We start from the raw sequence: 21,320 nt of genomic DNA on the forward strand, positions 1-21,320 counted from the left end.
CTTCGGTAAACAAACTAACAACATAACAATGAAAAGAACGTCTCGCTTATGACCGTAAGCGAGCCTTCAGTACTAGAAAAGTGTATCCAAAGAAAAACCTGCAATAAAAATAAGAGTCTTGGTGCCAAAGGGCTGAAGTGCCACCTCCTATCACAGTGCCCAAATCAACATTTAGAACATGTCAGTTCGCTGCTCAAAATGTAATTGGAGATCCAACAGGGATAAGATAGTATGCCGAGTCCAGGCTGGATAAATCATGCCAAGAAGTGCTCTGCACAAGGTGCAAGGAGGGTTGTCTTTGGTAGGGTTGCTCTTACCACAAATAGGTTAAAGGCAGTATCATGAGGTTTCAAACAGAAAACAGCTTTTACATATTTTTTCCTTGCTTTCTGTTTCACAGATTCACTTCAAAATGTCACTCTCAATGGACATTCTTGTTAATCAGTTAAGAGGTGTTGTTCTTGCATTGAAGAGCGTAACACCGATTTTATAAGCTTTAGTTTTGCAAAGCAACACTCTCCTTCAGCCACGGAAACATGTAATGTTAGGGTAGACTGAGATGATGCTTCTTTCTTGCAAGAATTTGCTACAGGGTGCACCCTTTGAATAATCTTTGTTCTCTTTGCTCCTGATGATGCTGGGAAGGCAGTATTGTAGTAAACTCTGGAAAGCAACAACTTCATCTGTAAATGTGTTTTCCAAATCATCCTGATATGCTTGTTGTAGAATAAATGCATGTTTTCTTAATTGTTGAACTGATATAAAAACTACATCATCCAAAAAGCCAAACTTGCTGTTAATTGAAGAATATTGTTCCCCTCTTTCATGCAAACAATTGACAAGCCTGTCATTAATTACATAAGTTTGAACTTAAAATTTTCTGCTTCCTTCTAGACCAACATCTTCAGTCTTGGCCTCATCAAAAATAAGTTATGCGCTTTCTATTACAGCTGTCATACTCACTACCAGGCAGGGCAGTCTTAGTTGTTTTTTTCCATGTCTTGAAACTCATTTCTGAAAGTTTATATGCATTTCACACAAGTGACCCAAGCATACTGGTTGCACTGCCCAAGTGCAGCTTCCTTGATTCCAAACAGACACTTGTTTCATTAAACTGATTTTAAATCCTGCTCCATATGATGCACATGAAGAAATTTTCCTATTTCTATCTTCGTTGTTTTTAAGAAAACAATATCACTTGATGTTGTGTGTCATAATTTTCATCTGGATCATTTCCCATATTTTGGAGAAATTCAGTAATGTTGCAGTAGTTCAGTTGCAAAGCTTCAACAGCATTACCATGGCTAGACCAGCAAACATCTCCTAGCTGCTTCAAGAAAAGTACATGTCTTTTTCATTTGGTTTCAGATGCTGTAGAAGCAAAGACCAATGATGAGTCAAAGAAGAGAAAAAAAATTAAATAGCGTCTGAACCATAGGGGGGAAAATGCATCACATGGAGAGACACTAAAAGCTTGTTGTCCAACCAGATTCAAAGAATGAGCAGTACATGGTACATATTCCGCCAGCGGATTGATGTTTTGAATGTGTGTCTGCGCTCCTTTATATTTTCCAGACATACGACTAGCATTGTTGTATGCCTGACCATGACAGTCTTTGACATCTATATTGTGGTCTTGAAGGGTCTTGCGATTGTATTACCTAACCAAAATGTCTTTTATGTGAAAATATAGGGACAAACAGTAGAAATTTTATGAGCCCTGCCTACCGAGATCTGCCAAGCCTTGAATCAGATTGTATAAAAGATACAAGAAAGAGAATTTTAATACTAAACACAAAACATCCTCCTTACATTAATGCAGGCAGTCTTGTCCACAAAGTGAGTATCACACAATGGACTTAATTCAGTGGCATGACTTATCACATCACTGGTTTTTAACTCAAAATTTTCTATTACCATAATATAATATTCTGTAATATTCAATGAGATAAATTAACTCATGCTATTGAATGGAGTACTCCATAGAGTACATAAGAGGCAAAAAAGTGGGGTAGGGGTTAGAACAGCAGCCACAGTTCTGGTTCCAAGAATTAATCAAGATTGGGAGGTAAGATATCCTTTAATAGAAGGAGAATTTTACAAACACACCATTTTAATGCAAAAACATGGTACTGTATATCATGCCAACTAGCAGTAAATGCGTAAACCTTGTGTATCATGCCAGTGCCCTCTGTGCCTCCAAACAAACTGCCTGTGCCATCTTAGCCCCAAAACAACATCTCTGTACCATTTAAGCCCCCTAACAGTCTCTCTCTGCCATCTTTGCCCCCAAAACAGCTTCTCAATGCTGAGCCTGCCATTTTTAGCTTTGCCGAGCCAGGGTCCTCAATGACGTGGGTGGTGAGAGAAAAGACTGTGTGTGCCACTGGCAAAAATGAACAAGAAAAATAAGTGTTTGCTTTGCTGCCGCAGAACTGAAAGCACAGCCACAAGAATGGAAGAAGCATCAGCCAGCAACTGTTCTCGCTCTGGAGAGAATCAGAACAGAAGTGGGGAATGGCTGCAGGGGAAAAGCTTATAAAGCCTCTGTAAAAGATACAGTAGTGCCTTGACTTACGAACTTAATTCATCCCAGATGATGTTCGTAAGTCAAAACGTTCGTAAGTCAAATCAGCGTTTCCCACTGAAATGCATGGGAGCGGGATTCATCTGTTCCATCATTTCAAAAAAATACCAAAATAAAAATAAACCGAAAACAAAAGAACACCAACCCTCAACTCCCCCCACCAACAAAACAAAAACTTTTTTAAAAAGCAGCACCTTACCGGTCCAAAGCCTCCGAAGCCTCCTGGGCTTCCACTACTGCTGGTGCTTCGGCTGCTCACCTTCTGACGCTGGTCCACCGCTGCCTCCGTCATGGCCGGGAGGCCAGCGGCCAAAGCACCCCGGCCAGGCTCAAGCCTCCCAACGCTGGACCACCTCGCCGCCACCGCATCACTTTCCCGAACCGTTGGGGTGAAGGAGCTACAAAGAAGCAGCCTCTTTGCCACCAACGGTTAGCACATTTAAATTTCCCACCCTTTTTCCCCTGACTTTTTTTTGTTCGTAAGTCAAAGCTCCGTTCGCAACTCAAAGCACAATTTTTCCAGCAGAGCTGTTCGTAAGTCAAAATGTTCAAACGTTGGGCCGTTTGTAAGTCAAGGCACCATTGTACACCCCCACAACCCTTTCAACAGTGCTATTGGCTGCCTGATATGCCAATCCAGGATCTCCTGATCAGCCAGAGCTTCTGATTGGCACCAGCAAGCTCAGAGACGGCGTAGAGAGGCCCCAAAAAGGGTAATGAATATAGATGAATTGACGGAGCAACAAAACCAGGAAAATATTCATCAAGTCGTATTAGTTGGGACTTAAAATTTGACAAATATGGATAAACAAATATATATGATGAATCGCCTATATTTGTCAAAAATAGCAATTAATTTTTATATTCATCCCCATCTCTAGTTGAGATAGATAAATGCAGAGGAAGAAAACTTTGAATGCTGTATGAAATAGAGGCCAAATTTACCATACCTCTTATCATGTGTTGGTGTCCTCCCTGTCCTAATGCTATTTTTTTGTGTCCATTTTGAAGACTGGAGACTGGAGAGAGGGTTTTTTCCATTTTCCTTGATCTTCCCATCAGAAAACAAAGCCTTCATGAACTTTTTTCTCCCATAAATTATTAGAAGCTTCATGTTAGCTCATTTCTAATAACCCAGATTTTGGGGAAAATGCTGTAACATGCAATATACACTTTTCAGAACCAACACGCTGGTCCCCTTTGCTGAATGGATCATTTTACAGTGGTGCAGCTCCCCATTGGAGTTCCCCATTGGAATACATTGAAATCTATTTAATGCATTCCAATTGGAAAAAAAAAACACACGTCTTACAAAAATTGTCCATAGAAAACATTGTCTTGCAAAAAACAGTTCCCCATACTATATCCGGGGAAAATAATCCCCTCACCTGCACTGCCTTTGGAAATTCAGTGGGTCTCAGATGGCCTTCCCCCTCTTACTCCAGCAACAACAAAAGAGAATGAAATGAACCAAAGCAGCCCCCTGGCTGTTAATAATGGCAACTCCTTTTGCCCTTATCCTTTACCATAGAAGAGAAAATTACAATATAAGACATCACCAGGACTTGCTACTTTTACAATAGGTCCTGATGAGAAAAAAAATGAAAAGGAATAAAAAAAAAACCAGGAAAATCAGAAGTGCAATTAACACAAATTATGCAATTGAGTTCCCTACATTTGGGGAAATCACAGGGATCAGCAGCATACCCAGAGTGCAATAGATGAGCCTCACCCTAGGAAAACCACCTTTATGACATGGTATTTCCCCTGCAAAGTATGAGTTAGAATGGGCCTTGCACCTCATACCCCCTTCTGTCCCCTGACCCCCCAAGTCATGGCGACCCCCTGGCTGCACCTCCCACTCAGTACAGGGCTGCACAGCCCCAGTCCTGCCAGAGGCCAAGAGAGCTCCTCAGTGTTTTGGGGTGCCCTGCGGTACCCTCATCAAGGGCTACGTGTTCCTCCCACAATCCTCTAGTGCATAGGTATTAGCATAAGGTATTAGCATATAAGGTATTATCTGTGCACTAGAGGATTTGTGGGAGGAACACCTAGCGAATGCTAGGTGTTCCTCCCATAATTAGCATAAGGTATGCTAATACCTGTGGACTAGAGGATTGTGGGAAGAACACCTAGCCCCTGAATGGGGTCCCGCAGGGCACCCCAAAACACTGAGGAGCTCTCTTGGCCTCTGGCAGGACTGGGGCTGTGCAGCCCTGTACTGAGCGGGAGGTGCAGCCAGGGGGTCACCATAATGTGGGGGGTCAGGGGACAGAAGGGGGTATGAGGTGCATTCCAACCCATACCTTGCTGGGGAAATACCATGTCATAAAAGTGGTTTTCCCAAGGGGAGGCTTATCTGTTGTACTTTGGGTGTCTTACTGATTCCTGTGATTTTCCCAAATGTGGGGAAGTCAATTGCATAATTGTGTTAATGAGAGATTACATTTGTGATTTCTCTGATTTTTTTACAATCTCTTTACCCTTTGGTTCCTAGGTATTTTCACCATTCTTTATCATTTAATTTTGCAGCCATAGCCCCATTGGTGATGCTTTGCAAGATGGTTCCCCCCCCCATTGAAACACGTTAATTACACAAGACCTACTTTTTTATCCCAAAAAAGTGGGGGGGAAAGTATACAGTATGCTGCTGTTTTTCCAGGTGGCAGATTCTGGAAAGCCAGCAGCATATACTTTCTCCCCCACCTTTTTGGGATAAAAAAGTAGATGTTATGTAATTAATGTGTGTTCCAATGGGGCGGAAACCGTCTTGCAAAACAGGGTAAAAAACCCGTCCCCATAGGAACAATCGGCTAGTGAGGCATGACTGTACTGTATCTGGTTTTAGAAGGCAACTGAGAGCAGCTGTGTTATTGATTGGATATCTGCTCCAGAAAGAGCATTATGAGAGGTTTATCCAGCAAAGATTTGGCCTTTCTTTCTACTTTCTGTAATATTTGATTTGATTTGATTATTTATCTTTTGTACATACTGTGTGTATGTCTCCCTGTAAACCAAAAGTTACTGACTATATTACAAAATAAAAATGAGTAAGTTAAAATAACATTAATGACAAGGAAGCTTCAGGAAAATGAAACAAACAATCTCTTCTCTTTCTCCTCTCTTCCTTTTCTTTAAAGATCACTTCAAAAACAGAGAAGAGTGGTTATTAGTTAAAGAACCAAGGGAGTGGGTTCAAATCCCCACTTGGCCTTTGAGATTTTTCATCATCAAACTCCTTAGCCTAGGGTGTTGCTTTAATATCAGAAACTCACTACGTGGCCTTGGGCTAGCCATAGTCCATCAGCCCGAGCTACCTCACAGGGTTGTTGCGTGAATCAAGTCTGGAGGAGGAGAACTTTCTGTCATTTCCTGTGAGCTCTTAAGAGGGAAAGGTGATATATAAATGTAGCAAAGAAATGAACAACAACTCTGCAGCATTCAGTTCCTCTGCTTTGAAAAATCAAAAGCAGAGGAACAAATAATCCACAGAGTTAAACCAATGCATGCGTTAAAAGATCTAGGCAAATAAAAAAGAGCTTTGCTTGGTCCCCCAAAAATGAAGAAGGTACAAGAGAGAAACCTCTGAGGTGGGCATGCCTCAGTCCAGCAGCTGAAGATACCTGTTTGTATGCAGCCACCTGCTGTACCTCACTCAATGAGGCATTTGGGAAAGGGCCTCAGTTTGCCCATGTGGAAAGAGGCTGTCCTTCTGGCCCTTGACTGTGAAGCGCTTTCTTGTCAGGGCTTTTGAATTGAGCTCAGAAACAGACCAGGAGCTAGTCAATAAAGTACTCGCATAAAATGTTTGTAACTCCTAGATCCTCCCATCCATATTCTGCATCAACCAATGTTTCTGAACCATTTTCAAAGGCAATCCCCATACACAGCCTTTTCTGACTACAGCTCCCGAATCCCCTCAGGTTACACGGCTGTCTTGCTGATTGAGAGTGTCTGGAACTTTATTTACTTAAAATATTTTCACCCTGCCTTTCTCCTCAAAAAGGACTCAAGGTGGCTTACATTATTAAAAGACCACAGTTAAAGCTAAAAACAACAGTAAGTATACACATACTGAAAAGGATCAAACAAATACTATATTCAGTATGTTAAACAAAAAAAAAAAACCCTTGTCATTGAGAAAATTCACTCAGTCTGAAAAATGACAGAGGATTTGTGAATGGGGAAGAAAAAGCAGGGAAATTGTCAAAGATGCTACACTCCCTTTTGTCCCCTTTGTTTGTAAAATGCAAAGAACTTTTTTTTCCCTGTGCATTTGACATTTTGAGGTTGGTTGGACATACCCAACTGAGAAACAGGTATTAACAATTGGGCTCTTGTTTTGAGGAACTCTGTATTTTCCCTTTGTGAAGTTTTTAGGGGAGCGACTCATCTTTGCTGGATGCAGAGATATCTCCTTTTTTCCAGTTCAAATAACTAGGTGCTTAGAAATCAGAAGCAAATTCTTCTTTCATGAAGCAGCGTCAGACTCTCAGGGTCCTGTTCAATTTACAGGGGAATACTTAGGAAAGGTCATGCTCCACCAGCAGGACGGAAAAGCCTGTCATGGAAGAAAAGCTTTTATGAATGTGAATGGAAAGATCTATAAACATGATGTCAGCAAAACACACGTGGGTGAGACCTAAGGCAAAGCTTGGGAAAGGTTCTTCTTCAGTGTGTTGTCAGCGGGGAGCGTCTACTATTTTAAAGGGTATTTTCTGTGCTCTTTTTATGGCCCACCTGAACCAGGAGCCTGTTCCCAAAGTGGACAGCAGGCTGCTTCCAGAAATCAACTGGAACAGGGACATGCAAAGGCTGCATCTGTTGGCCCACCTACACATGCCACTTCTCTTTCTTCCGTTTGTTTATTTGCAAGCCAAAATCTATTTCTTTTGTTTACATTTTTTAAAAAAATATGTACATTTTGGTGTGCATTTTTCAAGCTCCTCTACTGCATACTGCATACCTCCTCTACTGAAAGCATACTTTTGCTGTGTTTTTGTACACATGTGAGATGTCCAAATTTCATGAGTGGACTTTTCCTATATTGTATTGCTTGTACCTGCAAGTCTTGGTGAGATGAATGTGATGTGCAGCTGGTCCATATCCAGCCTGACCAATGCAGGCAGGAAGAAGCACACACACACACACACACACATGCCTAAACACATCCACTGAAAGGATCCCTCTTACAGGAAGTGTAACGGATTGTGAGCCCAAAGGGCCCGTGACTGTCATGGTTAATAGTATGGATATTTATCCTCACTTGCCTTGTCATCACACAGAACAAAAGGGAAGGGCAGAATTTATTCTCCTTTCCCTCTGAGAGGGCATTTTGCGGCACTCCCAGCATGGGAAGGGAACAAGGCAGGAAATGAATGTTTGTGCTGGTTCAGCAAATTTGTGCAAATGGTGGTTTAATGCAAAGTATGTCTTAAGGTAAATAAACATAAATATATTTATTTCTTGGGTGTGTGTGTCGTCAAGCTGGAACTCACTTATAGTGACCCTAACGGGGCTTTTAAAGTAACTGAGATATTTAAGGAGTGGTTTGACCAGTTCTAGTCCCCAGTGAATTTCTATGGCTTGTCCGTCATTCTATCCTCTGGGAATGCCATTTATTATTCGCTTACAGTACTTTGTTTCTAATCTGCTTTTCAGTGCAATCCAAACTCAAAGACTCACTAACTGTAGTGGGTTTGGACAGCTGGGTGGATAGCTCAGTGAGTTAGGTAACTGGCTGTGGAGCCGGAGGTTGGGAGCTGAATTCTCTTACTATGCCTCCTATGAGTAGAGCCAGCCTGTGTGGCTTTGGGAAAGCTGCAGAGTCCCAAAGCGCCCCCTGAAGAAGGGAATGGTGAACTACTTCTTAGTATTCTCTACCTAGAAAAGCCTGAAAATGGTCAGCATAAATTAAAATTGACTTGATAATGCACAGTGGGTTTGGAGACACAACAGCTCTTGTTCTGGAAAAGCCCCCGCTCCACTCTACCCCTGTGCTGGATGATCTTGGATTCATCCTCCCTGTTCTGTTTAGGTTGAGATCAGCTGGCGGAAGAGCCAAAAAGGAGTAGAGGAGTGGAGGGGCAGAGGAGGAGCTGGGTCACACCAAATCCACACCCCTTTCTGCCCGGGTTCACAGCCATTATGCCACTATAGGAAATGGAAGTTTGATGTGTTTCCATTGGGAAAGAGAGGCAAAGATTATCCTCAGGGTTTTCCATTTCCTGCCTGAAAAATATTAGCAATGAGCAACAGTCTCTCTGTTTCTCCTTTCCAGCTGAACTAACAGTTAGACAGCTAAATCAGCAATGCAGCCGAACATGGTCGTGTTAACCTAGCGAAGCAGAAAAGACCATCTGCACCACCATGAATATTACTAAAATAGAACAGCAGCAGGCGGCCTCAGGCGGCAGTGGGGAGGTTCACATTTTCCATTGCAAGAATGCAGAGGAATTATCCTGCTTTTATGGGCACACAAACAAACTAAAGGTCTGAATATTTGTTGAGGCTTTGATGTAATTAGCTTGTACAATTGCTTCTCAAATGGCTTTATGACTCTGTTTCACGATTATTCCAAAACTTCGTAGTGTCTTAATGCACTCTTAATTATTATTTTTTAAATTATTTACGGCTTAGCACTGTAAAGTTGCACTCTTAGTGATTTTTTTTAGCTGTAGCTTATGTTGTTCATACCTGAGCTGCCAGGCAAAAAAAACAAACAACAAAAACAAAACGCAAAATAACATTGCCTTACTGCTCCCAAGACATGTTTCTCAGGATCTCTGGGTACAGGCTGAAAAAGGACATCTCCCAGCAATTCTCTACTGCATCGTATTTCTCTCCTGTTAATTGGTGTGTGTGTGGAAAAAGAGAAAGAGAGAGAGATGGGTTAGTATCTAGTGTAGTTCCACTAATGAAACTGCTTCTCTCAGTGGAATGGGGAGGGCAATCATCCCTCCCCCTTCTAACCTGCCATGTACCCCAAAACCTACTCCAGAAGGGTGATATGCATCCACAAGCCAATTGCCAGGCAGCCCTGATGACCTCTGGGGGATGGGGAGACGAGCCTATGGGTTTTAGGGCACCATCCTTGGAACATATGCACACTGCCAGAGCACTCCTCCACACACGAGACAGAAGACTATTTAGTTATTTAGTTTTTTGTTCCGTATTATTTTGTTAAACTTCTATCTTGTCTCTCCTCCAAGAGCTCAGTGTCCAAGGCTCTTTTTTTCCCTCCACTTTATCCTTACCACAATGCAGTGAGGTAGGTCAACCAGAATGAATAGGACTGGCAGAAGGTCACCCCATGGCCAGCTGGAGATTGGAAACCAGATCTCTGGCACTCTAACCACTATGCACCACTGGGTGTCTAAAGCAGTTGTGTACTCTTGGGACTGCTGTGCATGCCTTTCAAATGAACAGATAAGGAGAATTTTCTTCCTTTTTGTGTGCAGTGTGGAGGAGATCTTTCTGATTCCACTCACTAGTTCTGCACCTCATGTGAGGATTGAGATTAAGAATGACGTTGGTCTTGGAAAGCAGTCACATAAAAGCATGCAGCTTATCGTGAAGGAACACTCCCTCCCCTTTGAATGCATGCCCCACTGAAGGCAGTGTAATGAGGATAGAGCCCCCTGTGTGGAAATAAGCACTGGGCTTCTCATCCTGTACAGCCTTGGCCCTGATTTTGTGTGTGGAGAAGCTAGAGGAAGAAAATCTGAGCCTATGTCTCCATGTCCTCAAAGGCTAGGAATGGGTGAATCCATCTATTGGTAGTCCATCTCCGTTTATATGCCATTCCATCTGTACAGTAACCTGAAACACACACACACAGATGCACCCAAGAATCCTTAAAAATCAGCACACATTGCCCACCCATGGGTGAGAATGGTGGCCTTTTTGCTCTCTTCTTGACTACTTGTGCTCATATCCAAAATGGTTTGACGGAGTCTGCTCTAGAGCTGTACAGCAGTATTTTTCTTTGAAGCATAGAGAAGCTCCATACAGATTATTTCTGTCACCGTCAGTGAACTCATGAAAAAGGAGAGGATTTCAGAGCAGCTGGCTATACCCCAATACAAAGACTTGCTCAGGATGACTCGTGTTCAGTATTAGCCCTATGCTGAAATAGCTCCCCAAAGCTTTGGGACTCTTGATTGGCCAGCATGCCTGAAAGCAGGAAAGTCCATCACAAATACACAATGTGGGTATATCTATGCATAGCCAGTGGGTGTGCTCTCCCCTCTCTATTACTCACCTAATGCTCAAGGCACAGTCCCTTTTATATGGATCCTAGAGAAAGGTTTCCGTCACCTATCATCCAGTCGTGGTCCAACTGTACCTCTGAGGGAGCAGTATTAGGATTGCTCACTGACAATCAGATATTTACCACATATACTGTAGCATAATTTGCACTGGCAGCCAAGAAGATGCATTCTTATTATGCGAAGGATAACAGTGTTGTATAATTGTTATCAGTATGATCAGTGAGTCTGGGTGTTTGTTTTAAAGAGTGTTATGATTGGACTAATGACATGCATCTCAATGAGTTATTATAATCACCAGTTTTTACACTGGATATTTTTTTTCTTATATCACATATTGTAAAGGCCTTTAGTCAGAAACAATAAAGTTGTTGTTGAGTTAAGTTATATAAAAATTGATTGTGTGGTTCCTAGTCAGGTCCTCTTTGAAATAAAGTTTGCTGAAATCTCTTATTTAAATTTAATAGAAATACCAACTTCGTAAGCCTTCAAGATTCAGCAGTTGGATAGCAACTTTCTTTCTCTGCACAAACGTTTGCCGTGTATTTTAAATAGGAGAGATAAATAACTTCATTGTATCCTTGAGTCAAGATGGCAGTAGATAAATCTCTCTGTTAAAGATAAATTTAAAATTAAAAGACTGCCGATAAGCCCAAATAAATAGAGCCTTTTTAAACATCTTATTAAAGATGACCTTTTCTTAATCAAATTTATAACTTTAGGAAGAGTTTGTTTCCCCTCCAATATTTCCAAAGCATTGGCCTTTTAACTTGACGGCTGTGCAAAAGTGGTCTCACAGAATATGTTTTCCTACACAGCAAACAAGGTTGCTGTATTATTTACAGTCAAGGACTGCTCTGTCATTAGAGTGAGACAGCTCATTCAGGTTGCAGATGTTTGTTTTACTTGCTCTTATAATGTTTGTTGTCATAAATAGAGAAGTACCTGTGGGAATTTCTGCTCACCTAACAAAATAAGGAGGCTGCTTTCAGTATTAGATCATTAGCGCTTGAGGAAGGGTGTCGGCTGCCCACACTGGATGCCTTTGCTGAGAGAAACATGAGCATGACATAAGGCCAGATGAAGACAAATGAAAACAAGGGATGTCCCTCAGCTGGCAAATTGTCTTCATCTGGGCTTCTGTTGCACTCATGTTTCTCTCAGCAAAGGCGTATAGCGTGGACAGCCTACACATTTCTTCAAGCACCAATGATCACATACTGAGAACTAGCAATGTCACCAGAACAGCAATACCCGCCTTGGTTCCAGTTGAGTTCTTCAAACTGCTGCTTTGTCCACTCTAATATCCCAAAGTGAAAGAGGGAGAGAAAGAGAGAGGCTTCTTGCTTGATAGAAATCATGTGCAGTATGTCCATTTTTCAAGAGGGATTTGGGAATGCATCAGATTGGGAATATCCCCCCCCCCAGGAGATACATTTGGGAGCCTTTGAGGCAGGGGGACGTTACGGTTCCATGACTTTTTATTTCTCAGGCCTTCCCAAGGCTAGCCATACATCCCAGTCATGCAAAACCTGGAGCAGCTGATCTGAAGCATTCAAGGCCACCTATGAGTCTCAGGATGCCCTTGAAAATTTTCTTTATGCGGTCAGGCACTAAGCTTGTGAAATGGGAGTAGATCATCTTTTTGCTAATTAAAGCGCTGAATGGGGAGCAGGGCCTGTGTTCCAGTTGAAGGGGCCAGAACTGGTGCTGGGTGAGGTCCAGGCTGCTGGGTGGGATCAAAGCATCAGGAGAAATTTGCAGCTTGAGCACGCCTCTGTAGCTGTTCTGAAAGCTCCCAGCAGCCACCCATGATCCTAGGGGAAGGGAGCACTGGGGATTGGGGGTTTAAATCAGAATGGGGACGACACTGCCATGTGGTGGCCAGTTTTACAAAAGTGGAAGAGGAACCTTTGGCCACTTCTATTTTGGTTCTTGGTTTGTTCCATATTTACCAGGTGGATCCTTGGGATGAGATGATGCCCCCTGGACCTTGGAACTTGCCCACCCCTGCTTAAACCAAACCGCATGCCAGTCATGTGTTTAATAACTTCTTGATGGCTGATACTCTTTTGGTAATACATGAGGTATGAAGTGATAAAAAGAACCAAGTCTATCTCCTCCTCATCCCAGTATCTTTTTAAAAAAAACCTTATTTTTAGACCTGTTCTTTTTCTTTTTCTTTTCTACTTAGGCAGACTTTTTGGGTTCAAGATCCCCAGGATGAGTCTTTTGCCCTACCGAAAGCAGTCCTTGCCACAGGAAGATCCCGATGCAGTGATTGTTGATTCATCAAAACACAGTGATGATTCCATGGCTATGAAACACTTCAAGTCTCCAGTAAAAGAGAGCTGTAGCCCTTCTGAAGCAGACGACACCAAAGCACTCATCCAGCCAAGCACGTGTTCCCCGCCAGTGGATATATCAGGACCCCTTGATCATTCCTCCCCCAAACGACAGTGGGATCGATTGTACCCAGACATGCTACATTCCAGTACAGCGCTAACCCATGCTCCATCAAAGGAAAGCCTTTGCAGCATCCGGAGAGCATCTTCCGTACACAACATTGAAGGATTCACCATCCACCCAAATGATGTCTTTAGGGGCCGGCATGCTAGTGAAGGTACGGGGAAAGGGGGAGAAGCAAAACACTCCTTATAAATGCTCTCAAAATACAGTAAGACCTCTGTATCCATGGGGGATTGCTTCCATGGATGCTGAAAAATGCAGATTGCAGTGATGCTTTTCAATAGCAAACACTGTACATAGCATGGTCTGTTGCTCCCTCTAGTAGCCAGTTCAAGTAACTTCATCTTTAGAAATATCCATTTCTAGAATTTTTCCTTTTAATATCTTTAATAATTTCAGATTGTGGATAAGTGAATCAGCGGATACTGATCCCATGGATAAGAGGGTCCTATTGTACCAAATGGATGATTGCAAGCTGTGGTTTTCACGTTACCCCTCAGTTCAATCTCCAAGAAACTGAAACCTTAGGTTTTTACTCTTTACCTAGTTTAACCTCTAATGTTTCCTAACATTAAGTTATGTTTACCTTACTATTTAAGTGTTATCATAGTCACATCAAAAGTGACAGTGTCTTTCACCATGTGGTACATGTCTAGCAGTTCCACTGAGGTTAGGGGTACTTAAGGAACAATCCCAAGGGGTAAATTAGCAGAGTCTAGCAAAAAAAGGACGGTGCCATGCAGCAGCCTGCGGAATGTATGTAGCTCTGCAAAGCTCCAAATTCAACCCCTGCTCCTCATACCCAGCCAAACTTGCTTAAATGAATTCAAGGGACACCCACCTGCCAGATATGCTTTACTTTGGATTCCTGCATTGGGAATCAGGTGGCAATGAAATAAAGCCAGCTTCTTGCTCTAATGTGGGCCCATTGGAAGAAATGTTTGCCTCCTCTCTTATATACAAAATATGTTTCATTTCCAGTCGCTCACAATGACCAATTGGCTGACAGAGCAAAATCAAAATGGGGCCCTTCAGCTTACGCTGGGGTAACAATTTAGATAAACATATACTTTTCATTTTTTGCATATCGAGCTTATTCTTACCCCTCTGCTTTTCTTTATTCTGCTGAATATCAGATAATGGTCGCAATGTCAAAGGTAACGTAAATGTTTCAGGTGTCTTCTTGTCTGTGCGTGGGAGGGCCACATTCTTTGGCATGTTAACCTGCCTGCTGGATGACATGTAAAGACGCAACATTTCCATGCACATCTCTGTCGGGCTGGGCACGTGACAGAAATGGCCATTATCTCACTTGATAGATACACCACAGTCCCCTTTGCTGTTGCCACAGAGTCCCTTTAAGCTGTTTGTCAGGGGAGACTGGGAAGGAAGGAGTGGCTCGTGTATATATTCTAAATTCAATTGGCTTGATTCTGTGAATCGCTTTTGAGCAGAGATGGGCGTGAAACCCCAGGCCAATGGTTCGTGCCAGTTCATCCTTCAGATAAACAACTGTTCAGCACTTCCCTTCCCCTCCTTCTCTGGTGGGCACCCACTCAGAGCAGTGGGGCAGGGAAACCTAAAGTAGAGGTGGGTTCATGCCATCTCTACTTTTAAGTCTTAATGGCTTGAAGGGGGAAAAATTAAAAATGCTTAACTTTTATACTCCCAGATGGTGCCTATGAAGATGTACCATGGGTGCTATCAGTCCAGTGCAGGCAAACTGATCCCCAAAGCTTCCGAGATATGAATTTACACAAAGAGATTACAAATTGGGCTGTTAGTGAACAATGATACAACGATGATGCATTTTAAATCCAGTGCAGTTTTTTTCTTGAACAGAACAAGACAAATTGACTAGTCACCTGGACTCTTTTTGGCACTCTTCACTTATACCTCTTTTGTCTCCTTAAAACTAGTTTCACGCTCCTGGATGGCAGGGGGTATGGATTCAGCTTAATGTGGTCTTCAAATGTGCATGCATGCATTTCATTTTTAATTTCATGCAGAAAGAATTCTTAATCATGTACATCACTTTCTGGAATTGGTCCTTTTTGCTCAGAAAAATCATGCTGACCAAAAGCAGACAAATGGAGCATTTTTCCTCTCTCTCTCTCTCTTTCTCCTTTTTATATAACAAATCTGGATCCTGTTAATTATGTTTGTTATCTACATTTAGAACATTCCATGTTGCATAAAAAGCTTGGGTATACTAAACCCAACTCTTTCCTCAGGGACCAAAATTTGGAAGGGTGGTGGGTTGGGTAGGAGAAGGAAGAGGCCAATGATTCATTTTAGTCCCCTTTCAAGAGGACATGCATGCTGTGGAAGGATGTGTGCAACTGAGGGCATTTTTCCTGTTGAAACTGCATGGTGTGCATGGGGCAAAGGCCACAGGCCACGCTGCCAACTTTCAGAGTCCACCCATTTGCTTCCTGTGTCCATCAGCAATGGTTTAGATGTCGTGTGGTGAACTTCTTTGTGTGAAATCAGTTTTGTAAGTGGCCTTGGTGCTGGTTTGGAGTGCTCTTGTCCATATTTATCTAACTGTTTATTTGTTTGTTTATTTATTATTATATTAATCTCACCTTTTATGACAAAAAAATTTCAAGAGGTGATTTACAAAACAGAAAGCGCAGAGCAGAATTATCAATACAGTTAACTAAAACAGCACAAGCTTTTTGTTTTGTTTATGATCATTTATAAAATGTGTCAAATGTCAACAGAAACTTAAAACAGGATTGAAACATCCAAGTCTTTAAAAATAGTCAGGACCCCTGCAGTTTAACCAGGGATTTGCAAAAGGAGTCAGCAGTGAAAAGACCCTGTTTTTTGAGCTTGATCACCTGAGTTGGACCTTACTTATAGGCCACTGAGCTGGGCCCCCTCATCTGATCTCGGAATTGGGAGGTTCTTATTATGCCTTGTTTTTCTTTCCCTCCTCCACCCCATAGTTGCTATATTGCCCACACCTCTTACTTGTGACAGTTGTGTCTAAATACAAAATAAAGGAGCACCACATGCTTGACAAGCAATTATTTCTTACAATTTAGACAGGGTGCCAATAATTTTGACCAGTGCATTTTTGGGTTTCTGTGTTGGATTGTATCAGATTCGACTTTTCTTCTCTGTTTTTTCAGGTTGTTTTTTGTACCAAAACATTTTTCTGAGAGAAGGGTTGCATTTTCTGACAGAATTGCAAGGGTGCCAATATTTGTGGCCATGAACACACACACACACACACACACACACACACACACACACACACACACACACACACACACACACACACACACACACACACACACACACACACACACACACACACACACACACACACACACACACATTTTAACAGAGTTGTAAGCCTATAGATTAGAAACATTCCTGTGTTGCTGTTTGTAAGCATTTTCAAGTCTGGCAAAAAGCAAAGCGTGCTGCTTATATACCGCCCCATAGTGCTTCAAGCACTCTCTGGGCGGTTTATAATTTAATTATGCAGGCTACACGTTGCCCCCCAGCGAGCTAGGTACTCATTTTACCAACCTCGGAAGGATAGAAGGCTGAGTCAACCTTGAGCCGGCTACCTGGGATTTGAACCCCAGGTCGTGAGCACAGTTTCAGCTGCAGTACAGCGATTTAACCACTGCGCCACGAGGCTCATGATTTCCAAAGGATTTGTAAAAGGAATCTTAATTCATCATGTGTTCAAGTTAAATAAACTGTGACATTTAGATCACCTCCCCTCCCTGATCTGGACATCTTGGTGGTAGGAAAGTAACAGTTTATCGTCTTTCATTTCCAGTTTTCTTCTCTCCTCACAACAATCTGTGAGGTTGGATAAGCTGTCAGGAGGTGATTGGCTCAAGGGGTAAATGTTAATCTTCATGGTTGAGGTGGGATTTGAATCTGAATCTTCCCAACCCAGGTCCAGCATTCTATCTGTTATGTCACAAAACATCCTCTCTGGTAGGGCCCCTGTGTTTTTCCAATATACATATGATTTCCACTGAGGAAGGCTGGTCGGGATAATGTTCATGCAGAACTTGGGAAGTTGCTATTTGCAACAAGCCCCACAACCCAGCAGCCTGTGCTGGCTAGGAGATTCTAGAAGCTGTAGTCAGAAAAATAATCTTTTCAAGCTTTGTATCCATACAGGTGGAACACCATAGATACAACTCTGTTTCTGCCACTGAGAGATCCCAGGTTAATCTTGCTTCATGTAAACAGCAGACCGTTGTTCTCCATGTTCTCAAGTGACAGCATGGACCAGTTTAACTTGGGTTAGACCATTTTTCTTAGGAACATGAGAAGCTTAACTAGTTCAGATCAAAGGTCTATATAGTACATCATCTTGTTGCCCACGATGGCCAATCACCTATCCCTATTAACTGGTCTTTTATAATATAGATAGTGAATTCTTTATTTCAGACACTGTCTTTTGTGATTTCTGGTGTTATACCACACTTATTTTTTCTCCCTCCACCCTTCCCTTTTTTTATAGGTCCTTTCAACCATATCAAGTCAAGTCTGTTAGGATCTACGTCAGATTCAAACCTCAACAAATACAACACCATCAACAGGCTCCCCCAGCTCACACTGAACTTTTCTGATATCAAAAATGAAAAAAAAAGCTCATCACCTCCGTCATCCGAGAAAACAATTATTGCGCCCAAAGTAAAAGACAGAACACACAACGTAACTGAGAAGGTGACACAGGTAGGAACTTTGTGATGTGTCCTTTTGAGTGGCTCTGTATATCATTTCAGTTTTTCCATATGTTCAAGGGAGTATTAATGATATCATTTATATCATTCTCTCTTGCACTTGCCTTCTGATTAGTTACAGATTGTGTTCCTTAAAAAAAAGAAACCAAGGGTCACCTCAGATGCATCATACACTCCAGTGGGTGGGAACTAGAGGAATGGATTCAAATTACAAAAAGAGAGATTTTGACTAAATATTAGAAAGAACTTCCTGGCAATAAGGACTATTTGGCGGTGGAATGAACTACCATGGGAGGCGGACTCTATTTTGATGGAGATTTTTAAATGGAGGTTGTATTACCATTTTCTCAGGAATGTTTTAGTTGTGGATTTCCTGTATAAGTGGGGGTTTCCTGTATAGATGGCCCTTGGTGTACCTTCCAGTTCTACAATCCTATGATCTTACAAAATGTGGTAGAAAATAGTAAATAAAATATGCCCATTTTTTCTTCTCCCCAACCCCTAGCTTTCACTCCAGTGAAATAACAGTGCATCTCAGATTTCACTGTTACTGCATGGCACCAGTTCTTACTCTTTGGTCAGTGGGAAATGTTAGAAAATTCAGTCTATGTTAACAAATTTCAAGGGCATTATTTGACATTATTTGACAATCACAGGAACCTGTCAGTCACATCATGACCAGAGCAGGGGCAGCCTCCCGCCCCCAAGCCAGAATAGCAGCATTTCCCAGTAGAAGGCAATGTGTATTGAGACCTAGTTGTACATGTTCAATGCTCCATGTAAACATAGAAGCTAAAGAGGCGTACAAATTTAAGGTTTGTGGTAGCAGAAGGCCCCTGACAGGTGCCTGAAGAAGAGAGGAAGTGCCTGAAAATCTGGTCAAAGATGTCAGATGGATCTCATATAATCCCTTCCTTTCCATTGAAAGAGTTCTCAAAGTAAAGCTACGTAGCCTTATCACACGGCTATTCTTCTCCTCCTTCTATTGGGGACTACGTATGAGAGACAGGAAGTAGTCCAGCAAACATTTCTCTTTTTTTGGAGATTGGTCCATGGCTGAAAACAAATTGAGAACTTTGTTTGGTTTTTAACAAAGATCTAGCCATCACATTTAGTTTTATAGCTTTAAGATATTTAGTCTCTTCTAGATTTGATTCACTGCCCTTTGGGTTGCTTAAATTTGGTGACCATGGAAATCATTTTCTTATTTACAAAATTTGCTTTTTAAAGTCATGTTTGCATAAATCACACCCCACCCCACCCCTACCCCCATTTAAGCACTAGTGGGATAATTTCATGGCTAAACATTCTGTTTATATCTTGTTCTTATTTTGCATCAGAACAGAAATATTTGACATGGGGGGGAAAGAATATGGTTTTATTTAATAGCCATTTCATTTATACATTTATAGAAGGTTGAGCAGAATGCAAATGAGGTCAGCCTGACTTGTCAGGACCTCTGCAGCTCTCTAGATTTAAAATTAAATTTAAAGTGCTCTGTAAGGTGCCAAGAATTCTTCACTGAATGTTTGCAATGAATTTTGACATGCGTTTTTGTTTGGGCTTTCTTTATAGCTTTGTAAAATGTGTTTTCCAGTGATATTGGCTAAGCTTGCTTTAGAAGCACGTCACTGCTTACAAGGAAGAGAAAGAAATTATCAAAGCACTGAGCTTTATTACTTTTTCTTCTTAATTGTTCCCCAGAATATATGCATGTTCACAGCTTGGAAGGTGACTTTTAAAAAGTAATCAGTTCTGAGGGCCCCTGATGTACTTTATTGACCTTTATGGTAATAAATGTTTAAAAGTTATTTTGCTTTTAGTGATTTTTTTTGTTCGGGGGAGTAAAAAGCCTACTAGAATCCTAAAAGCCATTGATTGACCTGTGATCTAGATCATGCATCAGTAGTGACATCACATTCCCCTGTAACTATAAAAGGAACTTAAACAGAGCCAAGAAACTTTGTATAATTTCCAGTTGGAGGAACATTATAAAAAGCAGATTTAACCATCATGTGGTGATGCAGCAGATTAAACCACAGAAGCCTCTGTGCTGCAAGGTCAGAAGACCAGCAGTCGTAAGATTGAATCCATGCAACAGACTGAGCTCCCGTCGCTTATCCCAGCTCCTCACCAACCTAGCAGTTCAAAAGCATGTAGAACTGCAAGTAGCTAAATAGGTACCACCTCGGTGGGAAGATAACGGCGTTCCATGTCTAGTCGTGCTGGCCACGTGACCACAGAAACTGTCTTCAGACAAACGCTGGCTCTATGGTTTGGAGACGGGGATGAGCACCGTGCCCTAGAGTCGGACACGACTGGACTAAATGTCAAGGGGAACCTTTACCTATGGTACAACTTTAATGTAATTGTTATACCTTTGTTATAGCATAAATGAATTAACTGCAGGCAACCAATTATTTCTGACAAGTTACTTCTAAGATTCCAAGTGGGGCAGACAGAGAGATTGCAAAGCTACTTTTGGAAACTAATTTGTTCTTATTTGTCATTATAACCGTGGTTCTCAAGGGAGGGAGTGTATTTCTCTTTTTGAACAACACCTTCCAAACTTCCCCAGGCAAACACAAATAAACACAAATATGTACTCCTCTCATTCTCAGCCTTCAACTTTCCTGTGTTCTGCACTTCAGCTTCTAGACCCCTTTATTCATTTACCCTGAAGACTGAGGATTCTGGGTATTGAAGTGCACAAGGTCTAGAAAGTTACAGGTTGAAAAAAACACTGTTTAAGATGCATTCCACCGACATGACTTGTTATGGTATAAAAACATTAATTTGCGACATTGCCCTAAAAGACCAGTGATTAAATGAAAGTCAGCAAATGACAGGATGTAAGTATGTATCAGTCCTCAGGACCAGTAGATGTAATGGTTAAATGTATAGCCAGCTCAACAAACTGTAAGAAAATAATGGATGCTCATATTAGGATATGGAATCTAATTGGATAGCCTTGCCTCTCCTGCAAGACACACAATTGTATCTTTAGTCAGGGAAAGCTTTCCTGAAGAGGAAGGTATTTGTCTGTTTGCAGAAGAACAGCGGAGATGAGGCCAGCCTGGCCTCCTGTGGGAGGGAGTTCCAGAGTATGGGAGCAGCAACAGAGAAGACCCTCATCTGTGTCCCTACCAAATGTACCTGGGAGGATGGTGGGACCAAAGGAAAGGCCTCTTCTGATGATCTTAACAACCAAGCAGGCTCATAAAGGGTGAGGTGATCCATGAGATCCTTTCCTTTTCCACCCCATCT

At 41.9% G+C, this 21,320-nt stretch overlaps 1 protein-coding gene, 1 non-coding gene and 1 pseudogene across 7 annotated transcripts in view; 2 read left to right on the forward strand and 1 right to left on the reverse strand.

Annotated features, from left to right (window-relative positions):
* Positions 1-21,320, forward strand: part of KCNH7 (potassium voltage-gated channel subfamily H member 7) — a 376,531-nt gene that overhangs the window by 231,803 nt on the left and 123,408 nt on the right. For 2 of the 6 annotated variants that reach the window (XM_072982177.2, XM_072982182.2), the window contains exons 4-7: positions 13,052-13,480; positions 14,463-14,483; positions 15,246-15,269; positions 17,831-18,045. In XM_072982177.2, coding sequence (XP_072838278.2) covers positions 13,052-13,480; positions 14,463-14,483; positions 15,246-15,269; positions 17,831-18,045 — 689 coding nt within the window. The remainder of the gene's footprint in view (positions 1-13,051; positions 13,481-14,462; positions 14,484-15,245; positions 15,270-17,830; positions 18,046-21,320) is intronic. The other 4 variants (XM_072982194.2, XM_072982207.2, XM_020812579.3 and 1 more) reach the window with 3 other exon arrangements.
* On the reverse strand, positions 4,226-4,369 carry LOC140703521 (U1 spliceosomal RNA; annotated as a pseudogene).
* On the forward strand, positions 4,886-5,050 carry LOC140703528 (U1 spliceosomal RNA). The gene has a single exon (XR_012082874.2). It is a non-coding gene; the product is annotated as a U1 spliceosomal RNA (small nuclear RNA).

The sequence above is a fragment of the Pogona vitticeps genome, chromosome 1 (genome assembly GCF_051106095.1).
Source record: "Pogona vitticeps strain Pit_001003342236 chromosome 1, PviZW2.1, whole genome shotgun sequence".
Taxonomy (NCBI): domain Eukaryota; kingdom Metazoa; phylum Chordata; class Lepidosauria; order Squamata; family Agamidae; genus Pogona; species Pogona vitticeps.